Source organism: Anthonomus grandis, chromosome 6, assembly GCF_022605725.1.
Source record: "Anthonomus grandis grandis chromosome 6, icAntGran1.3, whole genome shotgun sequence".
In the NCBI taxonomy this organism is placed as follows: domain Eukaryota; kingdom Metazoa; phylum Arthropoda; class Insecta; order Coleoptera; family Curculionidae; genus Anthonomus; species Anthonomus grandis.
The window spans coordinates 286880-309564 of NC_065551.1; the positions used below are offsets into that span (position 1 = coordinate 286880).

Here is a 22685-nt window from a genome sequence, read left to right on the forward strand (position 1 = left end):
GCCCATACGTTGACAGACCAACGATTCTGATGTTTTCTTGGAAAAATTGCATAAGGATTTTCTTCGTCCCAAACGTGGCTATTGCTACTATTTAAAATACCGTCTCTTGTGAAAGAGGCTTCATCGGTCCACATATCGTAAAAAATTTGGTTGTGCAATGATGTGATCCAGAAGCCATCGACAAAATTGAACTCTAGGATGATAATCGGCTGCAGTCATACCTTGAACTTTCTGGAAGTGGTAAGGATGGAGTTGTTGCTCGTGTAGTACCCGCCAGACTGAAGCGTTACTCGTATTCATATTCTTCTTCAAATTCTATTTAATTCTAGATAATTATTTAATTAATTCTAGAATAAACTTTTTGTATCTAGGATGCTGTCGTTCAGGATAACGTTCATGATACAACCGCGATGCTGCTCGTGCATTGCAGTTTGTTGCTCCGTATGCTAAATGCATATCCGCCAATTCTTGATTGGTAAAGTTTTCCATTGGCAATAAATGTTTACAAATTGTAAGCTATAACATTTTTAAACATGACATGGAGAATTGACATTGATAATCGTTGATTTTAAACAATTGTTGTTATGGTATCATGTACAAAAGGTAAAAATAAATGAAGCAGATCCTATTTAGGTAATTAATGTTTTTTATAAATTTTAGCGAGTCTTAGGGCCTTAGTGGCGTAGTGAAGCATTTCCGGGTATGGGTTCCTATACTCAAATGGATTCTTCTGTTGCACTGAACAATCCTCAGAAGTTTGATCCCATAGTTCTGAAACACCCTGTATATAAACACTTTAAAAAAAAATAATGATAAGGGATGTTGTATTACCATAGAGGTCAGATACAGAGTTTTCCTTTAACTACAGTAGTACGGCACGTTATTATATAATCAGTTGACTAGCAACAAATAACAAACTTCAGCATACGATTTTACCTACCCTAACTTCGCAAACTAAAATCACCTCAAAAAAAAAGGGCGGCATTTTTTGTAAATCCGGGCCTATAATTATGCCAACCTGGAGACCAACGTGCTGGAGAATTCAGCCAACCTGAAAGTTAAATTGCTCGAAAATTCTGCAAAACTGGAAGAAAATTGTGCCGCTTTAAGAGAGAATTTTGCCAGGTTGGCAGAAAAGATTTTTGAAAACAATGCCAATTTGAAAAAAGAATTAAAAGAAGATATTTTGAAAACATTTTCTTTTCCAGAAAAGCGGCTTCTTGAGTGGACGACAGAATCCAAATAGTTCACAACAAAATCGCAGCATTTCAACGTGAAGACGTCTCAGCAGTACTTTCAGCCACAAAAATGAAATTTTTATCATTAGGCAAAATGCTCGTCCCATCTTCACCTCCGTCAAGGAGGGGAGCCTGATAAAACAAAAAGTCCAGACTGTCAAAGATTGGCCAATTTCCAAACCCAAGCATGGGCTACGCAGCTCAATAGGATTATGCACTTACTACCAACACCCTGTGGAGGGCAAAACCATTTTTTTTTTTTAATGGTAAACACAAGCACAAGAGGAAAGTCCTATGTCACTCTTGGAGTGGTGCTTGCGCGAAGAGATTTGTGGGCATTTATCTTGAATCGCTGTAGGTTGTATGCGTCGGGAAATATGTGAGGTGGAAGCCCGTTCCACAAAGAAGATGTTCTCCAGATGAATGAGTCCCGATACAGCGACGTCCTTGGGGAAGGCAGGTGGACTCGATGTTGATGAGCCGCAACTGCTAGACCCGTCCTTCTTGCCGGAACAGCCCTGGGTGGGATCAGGCCTGTCACCTCAGAAGAGCACTTACCGTGATAATAACGGTAGAATAAACAGAGATCGGCCACCTTTCTCCTGTGCTCCAGACTATCCAGACTCTTTGTCAGTTCTGGTTTGTCGATAAGACGAATAGCTCTCTTCTGTATAATATCCAGCAGGTTTAAACTATGCTTGGGTGCAGAGCTCCAGATATGCGAGCAATACTCGAGGGAAGGGCGTATTTGAGCCTTATAAAGAGTCAGCAATTGTTCTGGTGTATACAGTTTTTTCGTTTTGAAAAGCATTCCGAGTTTTTTGGATGCCGCCCTGGCGACCTCGGCAACGTGGTCATGCCAGGACACACTGTTGGTGACCTCGACTCCTAGAAGATGTAAAGATGATTTCATTGGCAATGTTTTCCCTGCCCTAACCAGCTCCGGGCCACCAAGGTTAGTCTTCATCGTAAATACTGCAGCCTGCGTTTTTTTAGCGTTAAAATTTCAAAAAATTCAAAGTTGGCCACTTAAACGTAAGATCTATCTTTACGGGTTTTGCTGAATTACGTGATATGATAGAAGCAAATAATTTTGAGATATTTTTGTTGTCTGAAACTTGGCTGTCTGAGGGGGATGATTCTGACGCATTTAAGATTCCGGGTTACCAAATGTTTAGAAAAGATAGGGTCGGCAGGGGGGGAGGTGTGGCTGCTTTTGTTAAATGTACATATCAAGTTGATATATTGACTTTTGATTTTAATATTAATCCTAAATTTGAATACCTTGTTTTTAAGATTAGGTTGGGAAATAAGTATTATGGCTTTTGTGTTTTTTACAAGCCACCAACGCTAAATTTTAGTGCATTAACCGCTGACTTTGATAATATATTTTCATGTCTTTATCCTGCTGTAGAAGAAACTTTTTGTTTAGGGGACTTTAATATTAATTTATTGAGTCTTCAAAATTCACTTACTACACTTTTTGAAAACTACAACCTACATCAAGTAAATGAAGAGCCCACACGAGTAACGGCAAATGTAAGTACTCTTTTAGATGTCATATTTGTTTCTAATGTGCTGTTGGTTTCTAATAAGGGTGTGTTATCGGCTGATGCCGTATCCGACCATAAAATTATATATTGTGAATTAAATTTAGCAAAAATAAATTGCAGTCAAAAAATTGTTAGGTACCGTTGTTTTAAAAATTTTAATGTATACAATTTCAATGCAGACATGCACAATTTGCCGTGGGATAATATTTTTTACAAAAATGACATTAATATGAAGATATCTATGTTTAATAATTTTATTTTAACCCTTTTCGATAGGCATGCGCCTGTCCGAGAATCTCGCATTACTAAGCCTAAAGCACCATGGCTCACAGAAAACCTAAAAATCTTTATGAGACAAAGGGACGATGCCTTGCGTATATTCAAACAGTCAAAACTATTGGAAGATTGGAATACTTACAAAGGTTTAAGAAATTTTACTTTGTCTCGGGTTCGGAGAGAGAAGAGGAAGTATATCGATTCAATTTTTTTAAATAAAAGAGAACCGAGTCAGCTGTGGAATGCACTAAAAAGTTTTAATATTTGTAAGAATAAGGATGGTCTAATTCCGTCGTTTCTCTCTGATCCCAATGAGATAAGTAATTTTTTTGACTTAACTGCGCAAGTCAATCCAGGCTGTGAGGAAAAAACGTCTTATTATAATAATAACTTTTATAGAGATGCGAATATGTTTAGTTTCCATTTAACGAGTCCGGATGAGGTCAACAAAATTTTAAATAATATAAAAACAATTGCGATAGGTACCGATGAAATTTCTTCATTAATGCTTAAGTATTGTAGCCCCTTTGTTGACTTGTACTTAACCCACATTATAAATTGTTGCATAGAGATAAGTTACTTTCCTGATCAATGGAAAACTTCAATGGGAAAACCTTTGCCTAAAATGTCTACTCCTACAACTCTTAATGACATTCGCATTATAAGTATTTTGCCTGCCGTTTCGAAAATTTTTGAAAGAATTCTTTATAATCAGATATATAACTATTGCTTATCTAATGAAATAATACCAAATTCACAATGTGGGTTTAGGAAACATTTTAACACTTCGGTAGCACTTTGTAATGTAACTGATGACTTATTTAGAGCTTGTGATAAAAACATGCATACCGTTTTAGTGCTGTTGGATTATTCTAAGGCGTTTGACACCATTAACCATAATTTGTTGTGCCCTAAGCTTAAGTATTACGGTTTTAATAATAACTCCTATTTGCTTTTAAAATCCTATTTGTCTAATAGATATCAAACGATTTTTTCCGATAACAGAAAGTCTGAACAAGTAAGTATTAGTTGTGGAGTACCGCAGGGTTCTATTTTGGGTCCTTTGCTTTTTATAATGTATACCTCAGATGTTTTAAAATCGCTTAAATATTGTAAGCTTCAGGCATTTGCTGATGATACGCAAATTTATTATTGTTTTGATTACAGCGACTATAAAGAGGCCGAATCACTCATAAATGAAGACCTGCAAGCACTAGGCTTAAACTCAAAAAATCACAATTTAATATTAAATCCTAATAAGTCCCAGCTTATGATATTTGGTAACAAAAATTAAAGAGAGTTTTTAAAATCTAATATAAATATTAATTTCGATAATACAAGATTGGAATTTGTAAACAACGGTAAAAACTTGGGGGTTATTTTGGATGAACAATTAAGATTTAAGGAACACCTTAAAAAAATGTTTCAAAGAACTTTTATGTCCCTGAAAACATTGTATAATAACCGCCATATGTTGAATGTAAAGTTAAGAAAACAATTATGTGAATCCCTTGTACTGTCTCATTTTAATTATGCTGACGTAGTTTATGGGTTTTGTCTAGATTTGGAAAGTCGGGTAAGAATTCAAAGGGTCCAAAATGCTTGCGTTCGATTTGTTTATGGACTCCGAAAATTTGACCATGTATCTTATTATATAGAGATATAAGATGGCTTAAAATGGATATGCGCAGGATATTACATTTTGCAGTGTTTTTATTGAAAATAATTAATGACACATCTTTCCCTGTCTCCCTTAAAGAAAGACTAATTTTTCGGGACACTGTTCATGGTTTAAATATAAGGTTTTCTAAAAGAATCACGGTTCCACTTCATCATAGTGCCATGTTTCAGAGGTCATATTCTTATAATGCAGCAAATATTTTTAATAAAGTACCAACAAACCTAATTAATTTATCAATTCAATCTTTTAAAATAAAATTCAAGGAACATCTATTTAATTTGCAAACCAATGGAGATTTTTTTAGTGGCTTTTGTTATTTGTTATTTGTGCAATTTTTCTGGCAAATTTAATGTTTGTTATGCAAGTTTCTTCTAGTTTCTTCTAATTGTAATATTTAATTAATAATTTATTGTAATTTACTAATTAATTTGCCTAAGATAATTTTTTTTTTAACTACCTAATTTATTCACTGATGGTAAAGTATAGCTTCTGGTTCAGTAGAGTAGCTCTTTAAAGCTAGACTGCGCCAGTGGTTTATGCTACTTTTTTTTTAATAATGTTTTTTTTTCTCAGCCATGTTTATGTAATTTTAAAAATAAAAGGCATATTTATTTATTTATTTATTTATTTTAAAATTGACCAAATTTATATCGCCCCACTCCAAGATTGCTCTAATATCGTTGTTGGTTGAAGCTACTTGTCGCTGCCTAAGATTCTGAGAACTTGCGGCTGTCGTTGGTTTGGCGGACTTAAATGTGGAAATAAGTATGCTATCGTCCGCAAAGCTGTAGATTGGATTGACAGTGGTTTCTAGCAAATCTTTAATATATACCAAGAAAAGGGTGGGCGATAGAATGCATCCTTGAGGGACTCTAGCGTTAATGTTAAATTTGTCGGAGAGGCATCCATCTACGGCTACTTGGATTGTTCGTTATTCAAGAAAACTTTTGATCCAATTCAATAATGAGTTTTGTATGCCGATTGAGGAGAGCTTGGTTAGTAGTCCCTCATGCCACACTCTGTCAAATGCCTTGCAAATGTCAAGAGCGACTGAGCGGGACTCGCCGTGCTTCTCCATGGCCTCCGTCCACAAGTGTGTGACGTAGGCTAGAAGATCGCCGGTGGATCTAAGCTTTCGGAAGCCGTATTGGTGATCGCTGATTAGTCCAGATGATTCCAGATATCTTAACAGTTATTGGTTGACTGCTTCCTCCATAATCTTCGATATTACTGGAACTAGTGCAATCGGGCGGTAATTGGAGGGCATCGTCTTCTTACCTTTTTTGGGTACAGCTTGCACTCGAGCAGTTTTCCAGCTTGTTGGAAATTGGCCCTGCTTATACGATGCCGTGAACAGTCTACATAAGGGAGGAGTCAATTCCTCTGCACAACGTTTTAGTATTAGGGCTGGAATTCCATCGGGTCCAGAAGCTTTGTTGGTGTCTACGCTTTTAAGAATTTTATTTATAATTCGTTGGGGAAACGAAATTTCTCCCATCGATGAATTCACCCTTGGCAAATATGGCGGTGTTTTGACTTGCGAGTGCAGAGCTGACAGGAGGAGAACGAAAATGCCAATGGTCCCAAGACTGTTGGGAGGCTTTCGATCACCTAAACTAAAAGAGGCTTCGACAAGCGCACCTATTCTGAGCTGTCCCCTACCCGAAGGAAAATTTGTACTGGACATCGTTGCTAGAAGCCATGCTGTCCCCAATCCGGGATGGTTAAGAAGAAAAGGTCATGAACTAGTTTAGTAAGACGCTGTCCAGGTCAGGTGTTGCGTAGAGCATAGCTACTATGTCATTCGCCGAGAGTTGCTAACTGTTGTCACTTTGATGGAGCACTTCTACAGGATGTTTCAGAACTATGGGATCAAACTTCTAGGGGTTACTCAATGCAACAGTAGAAGACATTTGAGTATAGGGACCTATGTTCGGCAAAGTTTCACTACGGCCCTAAGACGCGTTCAAATTTAGAAAGGCGATGAATTACCTAAATAGGATTTAATGCATTTAATTGTTGCCTTTGTACATGATACCATTACAACAATCGTTCAAAAATATCAGTGTCAAAATTGTATAGCTTATGTCAACGGATGGGTAGGCATTGTTGCTGATTTTCTGTACAAGTACGTGAGGACTTGGCTCAGCGGTTTAGGCACCGTTGTATTGCCAGAGTTGGCGCAGTTACTTGGCCTTCTGGGTCACCCGATTTAAAGTTGCTACATTTTTCCTGTGGGGAAATGTAAAGTCTTTGTCTACGAAACTCCAGTAGAACAGAGCAAGACTTATTAATTATTAATTAAATGCATTAAATCCTATTCAAGACTTTATCGCCTTTCTAAATTTTAACGCGTCTTAGGGTCGTAGTGCCGTAGTAACACTTTTCCATACGTAGGTCCCTATACTCAAATGTTTTCTACTGTTGCACTGAGTAACTCCTAGAAGTTTGATTCCATAGTTCTAAAACACTCTGTATAAATACCTCTATGAGAGGTACTTAAGTTCCTGCGGCGAACTGACCATACAGCCTTAAAATGACTCGTTCAGTTTAAAAAATTTAAGAATCAAATGGTAAGATGGATAAAGAGGCTACAGGAGTTTGACTTTGATACTTAACACTTTGCAGGGAAAATCGATGGAAATACAGATGCCTCATCAAGAAGATTCTGTCTAAAGGAAATCCTCACTTTTTAAGAATTACTATCTTTGACGATACTTGGCAAAATGAGGATGTTATAAAAGACCAAGAGGATGATCTCGATATCCAGACGGTCCGTAACTGGATAAAAGAAGAAAGGAAGCCAACTTAGGAAGAAGTTGCCAAGTATTCCCCCAATATCAAGTTATATTGCACAAAACAAGACTCCCTAATTAAAAGGAGCCCTCGCCGCTAGGTGGCCAACTCAAGTCTGAATATTGGCGCGATTTATAAATCGTAATGAATTGAACATTTTTGTGCATCGAGTGTTTTAATCCGCACCTAAACGAATATTAAAAACGCTGCAATAAATGTGTTTTCTGTAATGTCGGCTACAGATTCGATACGTTGTCGTGTCTCTAGGCACAGCCTATTTATTCGTTATTGTTTTGTTTATGTTTGGGATTCTTTGGTTATGTGGCTTAAATTAAATCCCATTTCGTGTTTTTTTCTATATTGTGTGCTAAAATATGGAGCAACTACCTGAAAGTATAAACTTTAAGACCCTATTTAGTTATGACACAGTTTATAGTGCAGATTCAGTAGAATGGTGTCCTCACCAGCCTTACAAGAACTTTTTTGTTTGTGGAACCTACCAGCTTACAGAAAAACAAGGTACTTTCTAGGACATATTATTATACTTAATGATGATCCCACTTGCACCGCGAAAGTTTCAATTTTTGATGCACTTTTAAAGTCTTTGTAAGAGACTGCATAAAAATACAGTAATATTTTCCTAACTTTCCTTTTGAATTTAATATAATTAGAAATCCTTCTAATGGGAATAGGAAGATGGTTAAACAGTTTCTTACTAAAGTAAATAATAGATTGATAGCTTATGGAGGATCTATATAGGCATAGGAAGGTTTATTTTAAATGTAGAGTGAGTAACAATGGTATTCTGAGAAATAATTGCTGTTGAATATTTTTTATGCATTAAGCAAATAGATTTGAATATGAATATTGATAATAAGTTTAAAATTTTTTCAGAAATAAAATATGCTTTACAAGATTCTCTATATCCAATATTGCAGCGGTATCTTAGGGCGCGCTTTTGCAAAATAAAGATAGATCGAAACAAGTAACCTGAGCAACATCCCCAAAAGCAGATACCATACCTCAAGTGGGAATCAATTAAGACAAAATAAGCACTTTTTGATATTTGTTTATTAAATTGACTGGCAATGGTTCTAATTGCAAAGCAACCAGGAGCAAGTTTTAGTGATAATTGCTCTATATGTCTATCAAACTTTAATCTGTCATCTATTATTAGACCCAGAAAATTAGTTATTACACTGCACAACAAATCGAAGGTTATTTTATGTTGACTGAAATATTTTTATTGTTGTTTACTAATTCGAGGCATCTGATTTCGAATCTGTCGTCAGTTTTACTCTAACAGCTCGAGTTGTTTAGATATTAGCTACTTTCTTCTCATTTATCTTTATTTTTGGTTTTTTATCTATTATAGTCGCGTTTTAGATAAATTATTGTAATTTTCATCATGACTTCGCTAAGAAGGGTCTGCATTAACGATCCGAATTGTTTTTGTTATATTTGTGGTGAATATGTTTTTCAAAAATTATGATTGAATATGTCAGACTTTGTGAAACGAGCGTATTTAGAGTGTTTTGGTTTTCCTTTGGAAACAGATAACAAGTGCTGGGTGCCCAATATTGTGTGCAAAATTTGTGTTGAAGAATTACGTTTATGGGCCACTAAGAAGAGACTCTCTTTTAAATTCCAATCCCAACGATTTGGCATGAACCTTTAAATCATCACGATGACTGCTATTTTTGCATTGTTAATATAAAAGGAATCAACAAGACGAACCGCTCCAAATGGATTTACCCCACATCAACATCAGCTGTGAGGCCTGTAAGGAGCTCAAAAGATACATCTTTACCATTACCATCTACATCTACAGAAAGTTCTGATGAATTGAATGAACTGAGTAGCATGAGCGATGACGAGTTTGTTCCAGAAAATCTCTTTGAACCAAAACCATTCGATCAAAGTGCACTTGATGATTTAATTAGAGACCTTGGACTATCCAAAACTTCGTCTGAATTATTGGCCTCCAGATTAAAAGAGAGAAAACTAAAGAAACTAAAGTTTCTTATTACCGCACTCGAGAAAAAGACTTACTTCCCTTTTTCGCTGAGGAGGATAATTTTGTATTTTGTACTAATATTTCTGGTTTAATGACTGCCATGGGCTTGCAGAAATATGAACCAATCGATTGGCGTTTATTTATTGACTCGTCAAAACGGAGTTTGAAGTGTGTACTATTGCACAACGGAAATAAACTAGGCTCCATACCAATAGCACATTCAACTAAAGTTAAGGAAGAATACCCCACAATAGCACTGGTCATGAACAAAATCAAATATAACAATCATAAATGGGTGATTTGCGTTGATCTTAAGATGGTGAACTTCCTTTTAGGACAACAAGGAGGCTACACTAAATATCCTTGTTTTATGTGTTTATGGGATAGTAGAGCAAAATCAGAACATTAGTCAAAAAAAGAATGGCCCTCTAGGGAAGCACTACTTCCAGGTAGTCTTAATGTTATTAATGAACCTCTAGTGCCACGAGATCGTATCATATTGCCACCCCTGCACATTAAACTAGGTTTAATGAAGCAATATGTTAAGGCATTAAATAAAGATGGTGAATGTTTCAAATATATTTGAAGGAAATTTCCAAGTCTAAGTTCAGAAAAACTCAAGGCAGGTATATTTGATGGTCCACAAATTCGCATGTTTGTAAACGATCCTAATTTCACCAGCTCAATGTCAGAAATTGAGAAGAATGCATGGGATTCCTTTGTTTGGGTTATCCAAAATTTCTTAGGTAATAGGAAGGGTGATGATTACATTGCGCACGTCGAAGAGATGTTGTCACACTTCCAGCGACTTGGATGTAACATGAGCATCAAAGTGCACTTCCTACACAGCCATTTACAGCATTTTCCTGAAAATCTCGGTGACATGAGTGAAGAACAGGGTGAACGATTCCACCAAGATCTTCGAACCATGGAGGAACGATTTCAGGGTCGCTGGGATGCACATATGTTGGCCGATTTTTGCTGGAGTATTTAGAGTAGCAGTTCATTCAAAACTAGTAGAAAATCATATAAAAGAAAATTCCTGAGTGTATAGTTCTTGTAATTAAAAATGTTTGTACGTTGAGTGTATTTTTAATTCCCAAAAAATACTCCCTCCTTTTAACTCAAAAACTAGAGCTGACACATATAAACTGATGACATTATTTAATATCAGCATTAAAAATAAGCCTAGAATCATAAAAATATTCCATGCAACATACATGCTGTTAGGCGGTGTTATTTGTGTTTAAAAACAAATCAAATCAAATAAAGCTTTATTCGTCTAAAACGCCAAGGTGTTATTAACAAAGCTGTGGTAAAAAAATATAATATTTCTAAATATATATATTTCTTTTTGAAAACAATCAATCATTAATCTAAAACATATTAGTGTAACATCACAATCTAAAATATGTTCATTATTATTGCTTAAACAGTACTTACATTACAAACTCAAACAATAGACATCATATAGTGTATATTAAAACATAACTTTTTAAAGTTCAAAAATGCTCTGTGAAGTATTCCTCCAAGCTATAAAATGCCTCATGAAGCAGGATTGTTTTTACCTGCTGTCGAAAACATTTATATGTTTGAATCTTCTGTAATGACTGGGGAAGATGATTAAATATTTTTTTGCTGTTGTAAAAAATTGAATTTTGTGTCAAACTAGAAGTAGGTATTGGTAAATTTATGTTAAAAGATGATCTGGTATTATTTAAGTTAACAGAGTAATATTTCTTATACATCAAGCAAGTAGTCTCAAGAATAAAAATTGAAGGGAGAGTCAATATATTTTCCTTTATAAAATAAGGCCTACATATCAAACTGCAAACTTCTGTAAAATGAACACAGAAGTAAATAAAAAAAGAGATGAGTTGCCACAGAAGCAAACCTCATAAGCCAGGTGACAATCAATTAAGGGAAAGTAAGCTTTTCTAGGACATTAGGACGATTAGGACAGCATCAAATTTAGTTAAGGACTTTACGAAAGAAGATTTTTTAATAGTAATGTTAAATGGAATTTGTTCTTTATCTGATGTTTTAAAAAATTTAATTCAAAATCATGTTGATACAAACACTTTAGTGATGACAAGCCCTTATACTTATTTAAACCATAATGTTATCTATAATAGTAATAAGGCCCTTTATCGTACTTTCGTTCATGCAAATAATATTAATCTGTATGGGATTTTAGAGTCTAATCACGCCAGTAACTTTGGTTCAGAGTTGGCATCATTATTACATGCACATATTTTCAAATATTTTAAAATTAATATTTCATCGAATAAATTGTCTTTGAATCATCAAATTAATGAGTCTGAACTGATTACTGTGAATTGAATTCTTCTTTTTTATAGACATGTCCACGAAGGTTGAATCTCATTCATGTTCATATTCTACTAGTAAGATTAAAATTAGCTCTTCGAAAAGCTTAAGTATCTTTATTCTTAATATACAATCCCTAAGAAACAGGATGGATGAGCTTCATCTTTTGCTGGACACATGTAATTTTCCTGATATTGTACTTCTGACTGAGCACTGGTTGAGGCCTAGTGAATGTAATATCTGATTATGTTCCTATATCAAATTTTTGTCGTCAACAATCTATACCTGGAGGAACCATGATCTTGGCTAGGCAAACAATTGAAACGATTTTTTGTAATATTGATAAGTATTATAATCTTCTGTTAGAGAATTTTTTTGAATTCTCTCTTTCTTTTTGTAAGCGTTTTAATTTATATATTCTTTGTGTTTATAGGCCACCTACAGGAGATATTGCTATGTTTCTGAACAAACTTGATTCTCTTTTATCCCAGTTGTCCCTACACTCTAAGGTTATATTGGCTGGTGACTTTAATATCAACTACACTGATGAAGCCTTGCCACGTACTTCTCTTTTAAGTATTTTAAATTCTTACAACTTGAAAATGCTTCGTTCTTTCTCCCACACGAATAACTTCTTCATCTGCAACTACAATTGACTATTTCTGTACAAATTTTGATGACATTTTATGCACAGTACTCCCATCTGGTATTTCCGACCATGAAGCTATTCTTGCTAAAATGCCATATAATACTGTATTATCTTCATCTCATTATATGGAAAGAATTTTCAGCAGGAGAAATTTCAATGCTTTTTCTGCTGCTACAGCTTCGGTAAATTGGAATGCACTTGAAACGGCTTCTGACCCACTTACTTTATTTTTTCAAGTTCTGTATGATAAGATCAATCAGTGCTTTCCTAAAACGAGGCTTAAAACTAAGAAACGAAAACCATGGGTTACAAGAGGCCTTAGAATTTCAGCTAAAAACCTCCGTTTTTTGACTAAATTGTGCAAATATACCACAAATGAAAATATCTTTGTATATCATCAGAAATACCGTAGTCTGTACAGAAAGACAATTAAAGCAGCAAAATCTAATTATTATAGGGATCGCTTAAATATGACATCAAATAGGCAAAGAGAGTGTTGGTCGATTATTAATGATTTTAGACATTGCCATAGAAAAGTATCTGAACCGGAGTTAAGACCTGACATTTTAAACGACTATTATTGTGATATACCTAATATCTTGCTCAAGGGCATTCGTAGTAACATTGATCCCTTACACTATCTTCAACAAGTGTCGGTTAAGCATTCATTTTTCGTTCATCCTGTCGATCTTACCGAAGTAAAAAATAAAATCAAACGCCTAAAAACCATAAATCATCTGGAGCTGATGGGATATCTTCGAGGGTGTTACTCTTCTTGCCTGATTCAGCCTTAAATGCTTTAGTTTCTGCCATAAACAAAACTTTGCATATTGGCATTTTTCCTTCATAGTTGAATAGAAGTCCATATTTTGTAGGAGAATGCGTATATGAAGATTACAAATAGGGGAAGTCTTTATCTCCAAGAAAAATGCATGTATGACACTTAGGTAAATGTATTATGCATTTCGGCTGTGTAAACAGCCATCATCAGATACTAAAATGAAATAAAATACAGGTAATTCAGGACAATTTTAAAAAAGAGCTTATTCGCTATAACAATATAGATTTAGAACTTACCAGAACATTACAAAAAAAAAAACATATACGTTCACCAAATAAACCAAAAAATTACCCGTTATCGGGAAAAAACAACAATAAATAAAAGAATTAAAATTAAAAACATAGTACAATAAGAACATCTACGATTTAAAATATAAAATTTATACTAAGGACGAAACAGATTTCTACATATTAAAAGAAGGTACTATAAGGAACTATTGTATATTAGCGTTGCGTTAAAGAAAATATTTTAAATTTTGACTAATACAAATATTATAAGATAAGATGAAAGAGTTAGAAACAATGAAGGTAAAAGTTATTTTCTAGTGCTAATTGAATCAAAAAAGCGTAAACTGTCAAACTTGGTTTGCTCATTAATGCATGTGCAGTCTGCGGAGTTTATGGCCCTATTTATTTCAAATGCTTCCAACAAGTCCAATTGTAACCCTTTCTCACAAACATGCAGAACCTCAGTGTTAGGTCCCGGATCAAAACTATGCCCAGACTCTAATATGTGGTTCGCAAAAGGAGAATTGGTATTGTTAATAAAAGTATTTTTATTTCGCGTGATAAGTCTTAAATGTTCATTGACTCTGACTTCAATTTTCCTTCCGCTTTGGCCGACATGACAGATATCACATAATGGGTGGGAACAAGTTAACTTGTAAACTCCAGATCGTTGTGTTATCGGTATTTTATCTTTAGTGTTTACTAAATGTTTTGCCAAGTTGTTTTTGGTTTTGAAACAAATATTAGGTTTAGTGACAAATTCATTGGACTTAAAACACTGTGCGACACTAGAAGAGACGTTGCCAAAGTAAGTAATAGATCGATAAGATCCGAGGGTGTTGGGTTTACTGAGTAATGGTTTATTAAGTTTTTCGAAAAAATGTTTGTTGTATAGCTTCTTAATAGCATTTATAGGATATCCATTGCTTCGAGCGATTTGTAAAATTATATTATATTCTTTTTTGAAATTAATATCGTTTATTTTTTTGTGAACAAGTTTATAGCCCTATTAAAGTTTACTCTTAAACAAAGCCAATTGACTCTTGATTATTTTTCCATCTCCGAAAGAAAACTCATTCCCATGAATCCCTTCACTCCTCTCCTTTACTGCCTACCGAAAATACATAAAGCTAACTACCCTGTTCGTCCAGTAGTTGCCTACATGAATTCTCCTGCTTCCAGACTTTCTTCTTGGTTATCTTCTATTTTACCTTCTACGTTAAACTTCAACAATCCTTTCTCTATAAAAAATTCTTTTGAATTAACAGACATTTATTTCCTATCCAGATACCACCCCAATCCTGGCTTATCTCTTTTGATGTTACTAACTTGTTTCCGAGCATACCTCCGAGTGATTGCATTTCAATACTCAGAGAACTACTTTATACTAACACTAATTTACCCAGTCATTTCACTTTGGATTTGTGTTCTCTAGTCAATTGTGTGCTACTTCAAAACTTTTTTCAATTTGACAATAATTTTTTCGAACAAAAAACTGGATTAGCAATGGGCTCTAATTTGTCACCTTTTTTAGCCGAACTGTTTATGTATAAACTAGAACAACAAATTTCGGAACACCATTTATTTAAAAAACATATAAAAACATGGGTTCGCTACGTAGACGACATTTTTACTATTTTTTATGGAATCAAAGACGACCTAGAAAACTTTGTTGATTTCATTAATTCTGTTCATCCCAACATACAGTTTACCTACGAGTTAGAGAAAGAGTCAAGTTTGCCATTTTTAGACCTTTTAATCACTAATCACAATAACCATTTTGAATTTCAAATATATCGTAAACCTACAGCCACAGATACAGTAATACCCTTTACCTCTAATCATTCCTTTAGCCAAAAATTTGCCGCTTTTAATGATTTTTTTCATAGATTGTTCAATATTCCACTAAACGATATTAATTTCAAAAAAGAATATAATATAATTTTACAAATCGCTCGAAACAATGGATATCCTATAAATGCTATTAAGAAGCTATACAACAAACATTTTTTCAAAAAACTTAATAAACCATTACTCAGTAAACCCAACACCCTCGGATCTTATCGATCTATTACTTACTTTGGCAACGTCTCTTCTAGTGTCGCACAGTGTTTTAAGTCCAATGAATTTGTCACTAAACCTAATATTTGTTTCAAAACCAAAAACAACTTGGCAAAACATTTAGTAAACACTAAAGATAAAATACCGATAACACAACGATCTGGAGTTTACAAGTTAACTTGTTCCCACCCATTATGTGATATCTGTCATGTCGGCCAAAGCGGAAGGAAAATTGAAGTCAGAGTCAATGAACATTTAAGACTTATCACGCGAAATAAAAATACTTTTATTAACAATACCAATTCTCCTTTTGCGAACCACATATTAGAGTCTGGGCATAGTTTTGATCCGGGACCTAACACTGAGGTTCTGCATGTTTGTGAGAAAGGGTTACAATTGGACTTGTTGGAAGCATTTGAAATAAATAGGGCCATAAACTCCGCAGACTGCACATGCATTAATGAGCAAACCAAGTTTGACAGTTTACGCTTTTTTGATTCAATTAGCCCTAGAAAATAACTTTTACCTTTATTGTTTGTAACTCTTTCATCTTATCTTATAATATTTGTATTAGTCAAAATTTAAAATATTTTCTTTAACGCAACGCTAATATACAATAGTTCCTTATAGTACCTTCTTTTAATATGTAGAAATCTGTATCGTCCTTAGTATAAATTTTATATTTTAAATCGTAGATGTCCTTATTGTACTATGTTTTTAATTTTAATTCTTTTATTTATTGTTGTTTTTTCCCGATAACGGGTAATTTTTTGGTTTATTTGGTGAACGTATATGTTTTTTGTAATGTTCTGGTAAGTTCTAAATCTATATTGTTATAGCGAATAAGCTCTTTTTTAAAATTGTCCTGAATTACCTGTATTTTATTTTATTTTAGTATCTGATGATGGCTGTTTACACAGCCGAAATGCATAATACATTTACCTAAGTGTCCTACATGCATTTTTCTTGGAGATAAAGACTTCCCCTATTTGTAATCTTTATTTTTCCTTCATGTTTAAAAGAGGCAGTGGTTATCCCTCTTCATAAGGGTGGAGATTTGGATCAGCCTTGTAATTTCCGTCCCATTTCTATTTTGTCTACCCTCTCTAAGATAGTTGAAAAACTTGCAAAAAGCAGAATTTTGTCCTTTTTACATCATAATGGCATTTTGTCTGCAAATCAGTTTGGATTTCAAGCCGATAAAGGGACTCATGATGCTGTTTTTAGCTTTTTGGAGAGCGTCTATGTGTCCTTGAATTCTGGAGAGTCATCGGCGGCAGTGTTTTGTGATCCAAAGCATTTGACTGTGTGGATCATGGAATACTGTTATTTAAGCTCGATAAATATGGTTTTTGGGGCGTAGCGTTGCGATGGCTTGAGTCCTATCTATCAAATCATACTCAGAAGGTTACAGTGTCTGGGCGTTTGTCTGCTTCTAGATCCCTAAAATGCGGCGTTCCCCAGGGTTCAGTGTCGGGACCACTGTTATTTTTACTGTATGTGGATGACGTGAGTTCATTGCAGGGTAGGTTTCACTGCAGGGTAAGGTGGTTCAGTTTGCTGATGATACCACCATACTATGGAGCCATAAAAATTCTGATTATATTAAGACTTATATCCTTGAAGACCTTCAGATTTTATCAGGGTGGTGTGCTTCCGACATGCTTGTGTTTAATGTAAGAAAGACATCTATTGTGGGGTTTAAGTGCGATGTTCAGGGTCTGATGTTTGACGAAATTTCCCTCTTGCAGAATTAAGAGTGCTGCAAGTTCCTAGGAATTACCATTGATGGTCGCCTTCGGTTTGAAGATCATATTTTACATTTAGCTGGGAAATTATCTTCTGGATGTTTTGCAGTAAGAATGGCAAAACAAGAGCTGGGAGGGGTGGTTGCACGTTCAGTGTACTTTTCACTTATTGAATCTCATATTCGGTATGGCTTGCCTTTTTGGGGTTTAACCAATAAGGGGCTACTTAACATTGTTTTTGTTATTCAAAAAAAAGCAGTTAGATACCTGTGTTCTGCTAAGTTCAGAGATTCTTGCAAACCCCTCTTCATTTCTGAAAAAATCCTAACTCTTTTTTCACTCTTTATCTTAGAAACAACTGCTCTTATTCACAAAATTCCCAGACTACCCTGGCCATTTGACTCGTCGTGTAAATGATGTTCCCCTACCTTTTCCTACGTTTTCCCTTACCAAAAACTCATTAATTTACATAAATAAAACAATTTACAATCATGTTCCTCTATGTGTTAGACATATATCGGATGTTAAGAAATTTAAAAGAGAATTAAAGACGCTTTTATTGGCTAAGGCATATTATAAAGTTTTGTCTTCTTGTGTTTAGTTTTGTTCATTGTTTTGTCAATTTTTGAAATTGTATTTTTGTTTTGTTTTTTTAGCTTGTAGGATGCTTGTACACAAGATTATTCTTACGTAATATAGCACATTTTCTTTCTTTCTTTCTTTCTAGCAATACTTTTATTTAGCTCTCACTTAATAGTTGTTCTAATGGCAAAACAGCCAGATGTCAATTTAGTGCAAAGCTTCTCAATGTGTTCATCGGACTTTAGTTTATCATTAATAAACAACCCTAAAAATGTATTACAATTTGTGACATTAACATGCTGTGGACCTAAATGCACATCATCTAAGTTACACTTAAAATTTAAGATCTTTGTCTTTGAGACATTAAAAGATAAACGGTTAACATCACACCATGTTTTAACATTTGCCAAATCCTGGTTTATCACAATGCTGAGGGCATGTGAATCTGTGCCACTCCAAAGAAGTGTAGTGTCATCAGCAAATGATGTGCACCGTCCATGTTGTAGTACAAATGGTAGATCATTTATTAGGAATAAGAGCGGACCACTCACAGAAACCTGAGGCACACAGTAGTAACACTCAACTCCTCCAATTCACTCCCACCAAAGCGCACCCTCTGACACCTATTAGATAAAAAGGACTTAAGGCTCTGAAAAATAGGCTCTGTGTTCAAAAGCACATTCTCTAGTCTACACATAAAATTTTAAACATTTGTTTCGGTTACATTAAAGGACAAATAATTACAGTCACACCAAGTCTTGATTCTGTGTAAATCTGCATAATATGACATTCAAAAAGATCTCTCTCAAACATCAATTTCAATATACCTATTCAAAATAAAAAATATATTAAATATAATTGTTGTAGCATTAAGTAAAAGCAAAATTGAGCTACTGGTCTGTGTTTCCATTGCAACAAATTTGTATTAAAAATATTATCCTAAATAAATATTGAAACAAAAAACTATTAAATAATATACCTATATCCTTATTTTAATTCAAGTATGGTATTTCTTTTTTTCTGAAGAATTTTAGTTATAATCTTCTAGTTATAATAAAAAAAGTTTATTTTGATTTAACATTAATGTATGGTCTATTTTGTCATATATCTGGAATTTTATTCTAGACTTTTGATCCTATATAATAAATGTGCTTCTGTACAAATGTATGCACTTTACATCTCAGCAGAAGTAAATTTATGAGTATTGCCTATAGTGCAATGTACTGTATACATACATTTCCCTATACTAAGTCAACCATTTTACCTTTACTAATTTTCTTGAGTAAACTACCTTTTAACTATATCAGTGGAATCTGGCTTAAAAAAACAATCGATTTCCAAGTATAAAATCAATAACTCCTCATTGAGACTGCCCTCGATTGTAGACTTAGGAGTTACAATTGATTAGGAGAACACATTGATCAAATAATATCCAGGCTTCTATGATGTTAGGGTTTGTGAAATGTACTGCAGATTTTAATGAACCTTTATCTGTTATAAATATATTGCTCCTTAATTAGACCCATATATTATTGAGTACTGTTCCTCTGTATGGAGTCCTGCTTATACTTGTCATATTCACAAAATTAAACATTTACAAGGAAAATTTTTACGCTTTATGGCCTTTAAGTTTGATATTATGCCACTAGAGGATTATCATTATGATCATAGATCTCTTAATGAGTGATTTTCTCTGCCCACTATAAAGGCTAGAAGAGAAGCAGCTGATTTAAAAATATTTTTTTAAAGTTATTAACTTTCTGATCGATAGTCCCCTTACTTTTGGCTTCCATAGGACTTAGGTACTGTTCCAACAAAGCAAATGAAATATGTTCAAACTTTTAATCAACCCTATAAGCACACTAATCTGGGCTTAAACTTATTCATTTCAAGATCCTCTAAACTAGCAAGTTCTCTTCCTATAGATATTGAACTCTGTAGGATGCCTTACAGGAAGTCATTTGTGAGTTGATTAGGAGTGTTCCTTGAAAAATATTTATTAAGTTGATATTTCGTAATATAAAGTTTTCGTAAATATAAAGTATTGTTATTATACTGTTAAGGATGGGATAAAGATTATTCATGTATTTTGTAGCTTATGTTTTGATTGCTCCTTAATATTATTAATGTAGGTAGTTACATTGTCTAATGTTTGCTCCAAATTTGTAATTTACTTCATTATTGTAATTTAAGTCCTGTGAATAAATAAGTAATATTTAATGATTTAAAAAAAACAAACTCTAACATTAGTATCTACATATATTCTGGAGTCTGCATTATTTGTTACTAAAAGTCATGATTTTTTTCTAGAAGCTAGACAAGTGAAAAAATATTATTAAATTTTAATTTTGTAAACAATTTCAATACAATACTATAGTGCATTCAATATAAAGCAACAAATTAAAGTAATTTATATATATAACGGTGCATTTTAATTTTAGAGTCATTTTACTATAATAATTTTTAAACTACTTCAAATTTTAAGTTAAAGCTTTAAGTGTTTTTAACAAATAAAAATTATGACACTTAACCTATTACATACAGTGTGGTGACTTTAACTGGAATAAATTCAGTTAAAACTAATCAAATTTTATCTCGCAAAATTCCTGAGACCCGTCGAATTTGTTTTTTTTTTCACATTTCAAGATAGTTTTGGTATTTTTTCACCTACAGGGAGGGTCCAAATTAACCCAAACTTTTTTTTTTCAAATGGAAAGCCACATTTTTTAAACTCTCATTGAAAAGAGCCCTTTTTTCTGTTTAAATTGCCCTATTTACTTTTGTGATTATCTAAAGGAGAAATACGAAAAAAAAACCATTAAGAGGGCGGTCTACCTGCATAAAACGGGGTTAGCTCCTGTACCAAGGAGAAATACGAAAAAAAAACCACTAAATTATTAAAGGTTGCGTTTAATGTATAAGATGCTCAAAATGAGCACCATTTACTCGTTGGCAAAGCCCAAGACGATAATAAAATTCGTTTCTGACATTTTCTAACACTTCTGGAGATATTTGTCGGATTTCTTCCTTAATACGTTCTTTGAGTTCGTCTAGGTTTCCTGGTTTGCTCATATAAATTTTACTTTTCAAATGTCCCCACAAAAAAAAAATCAAGTGGGGTGAGATCGGGAGAACGTGCCGGTCACTCGATTGCACTCCTTCTACCAATCCGTTTGGAAAATTGTCATCTAAATACTGGCGTACATTACGGACATAATGTGGGGGAGCACCATCTTGTTGCATCCAGATTCTTTCATCATACAAATCTGGATCGAACTGACTCGGATATAAGGTAAGACTCGAACTAGTTCATGTTCAAGAAATTCTAGATATCTTTCCCCAGTTAAAGTATCATTGAAGAATATGGGCCCTATAACTTGCCTGCCAATTATGCCAGCCCAAACATTAGTTTTCTGGGGATATTGTGTATTAGTTTTGCTTACCCAGTGTGGGTTCTCGTCAGACCAGTAGCGACAGTTCTGCTTATTAACATGGCCATTTAAGGTGAATGTAGCCTCATCAGAAAAAAGGATCCACTCCGAAGATATGCGATTTTCGTCAATGGCGTTCATCATTAATTCACAGAACTGAACTCTGCGATCTGGATCGTCTTCCAATAACTCTTGAACGGGTTGCATTTTATAAGGTCGTTTGTTTGCACTTTTTAAAATTTTTAGCACAGATTTATGATGAATAGAGTTTTCGCGAGCTACTCTTCTGGCTGCAGTTACCGGATTTTCTTCCATCGCTAACAATACATTTAATTGGGTGTTTTCATCAATTTTAGAAGACCTTTGTCCTGAAACATCCCTCACGTGCCCAACTTCTCGAAATCTGCTTTCGATTTTACTAAACCATCACAAAACTATCTTAAAATGTGAAAAAAAAACAAATTCGACGGGTCTCAGGAATTTTGCGAGATAAAATTTGATTAGTTTTAACTGAATTTATTCCAGTTAAAGTCACCACACTGTATAAAATTTACGAGGTACAAACTTTTATTACAAGTTATGCAATTACATATACAGGTAAGAAATTCTATATATTTTTCACTACTACTACTTTAACTAATTATAGGTATGTATCTACAGTATATCTTGATGAACAAGAAGTTAGAGATCAAAACAGAAGAATATTTCGGTCATTCTAAACTTTAGCCTCGTGTCGTGGAAAAGTTCTATGCTTCCAAAGTATCTTTGCATCATCCTCATTAACAGTAAAGGAACCTGAAATATCCCACATAGAAAGGTCATCAAAATAAAAAAAATAGCAGGGGGGCAAGAACAGAACCTTGGTTTACTTTTGCCCTAATGGAAAGCTTCTTAGAAAACCTATTTTCTAGAGACACACATTGTTAACTGTTTTAGAGATAAGAAGCAAACCATTCTAAAACACACAGTCAAACGCTTTTGTAAAGTCCCAGAAAACTGCTGCAGCAACTTACCTATCATTGAAACTTCAGTATAGTGAAAAAATATAGTAAAAGTTAGTAATTGGTAATACTTCTATCTAATTTTAATAATTTTCTTTAATTTCAAAACTTCTATTGTTACTAAATTCAAACTGGGAATTGCTAAGAATGTAATTTTTTTCAAGGAAACAAAAGACATGCTTTTTTCATGAAATTTCTCTGTAAACTTATCAAGAATAGCTAGTAGTGTGGTGCAATGTGTGCAATATGAAAAATG

The 22685-nt window shown here is 34.1% G+C and overlaps 1 protein-coding gene across 2 annotated transcripts in view; it reads left to right on the forward strand.

Annotated features, from left to right (window-relative positions):
• Positions 1 to 7747: 7747 nt before the first annotated feature.
• Positions 7748 to 22685, forward strand: part of LOC126737396 (diphthine methyltransferase) — a 50871-nt gene continuing 35933 nt past the window's right edge. The window contains exon 1 of one of the 2 annotated variants that reach the window (XM_050442288.1): positions 7748 to 8063. In XM_050442288.1, the coding sequence (XP_050298245.1) occupies positions 7919 to 8063 (145 nt within the window). In that variant the 5' untranslated portion in view covers positions 7748 to 7918. The remainder of the gene's footprint in view (positions 8064 to 22685) is intronic. The other variant, XM_050442287.1, reaches the window with a different exon arrangement.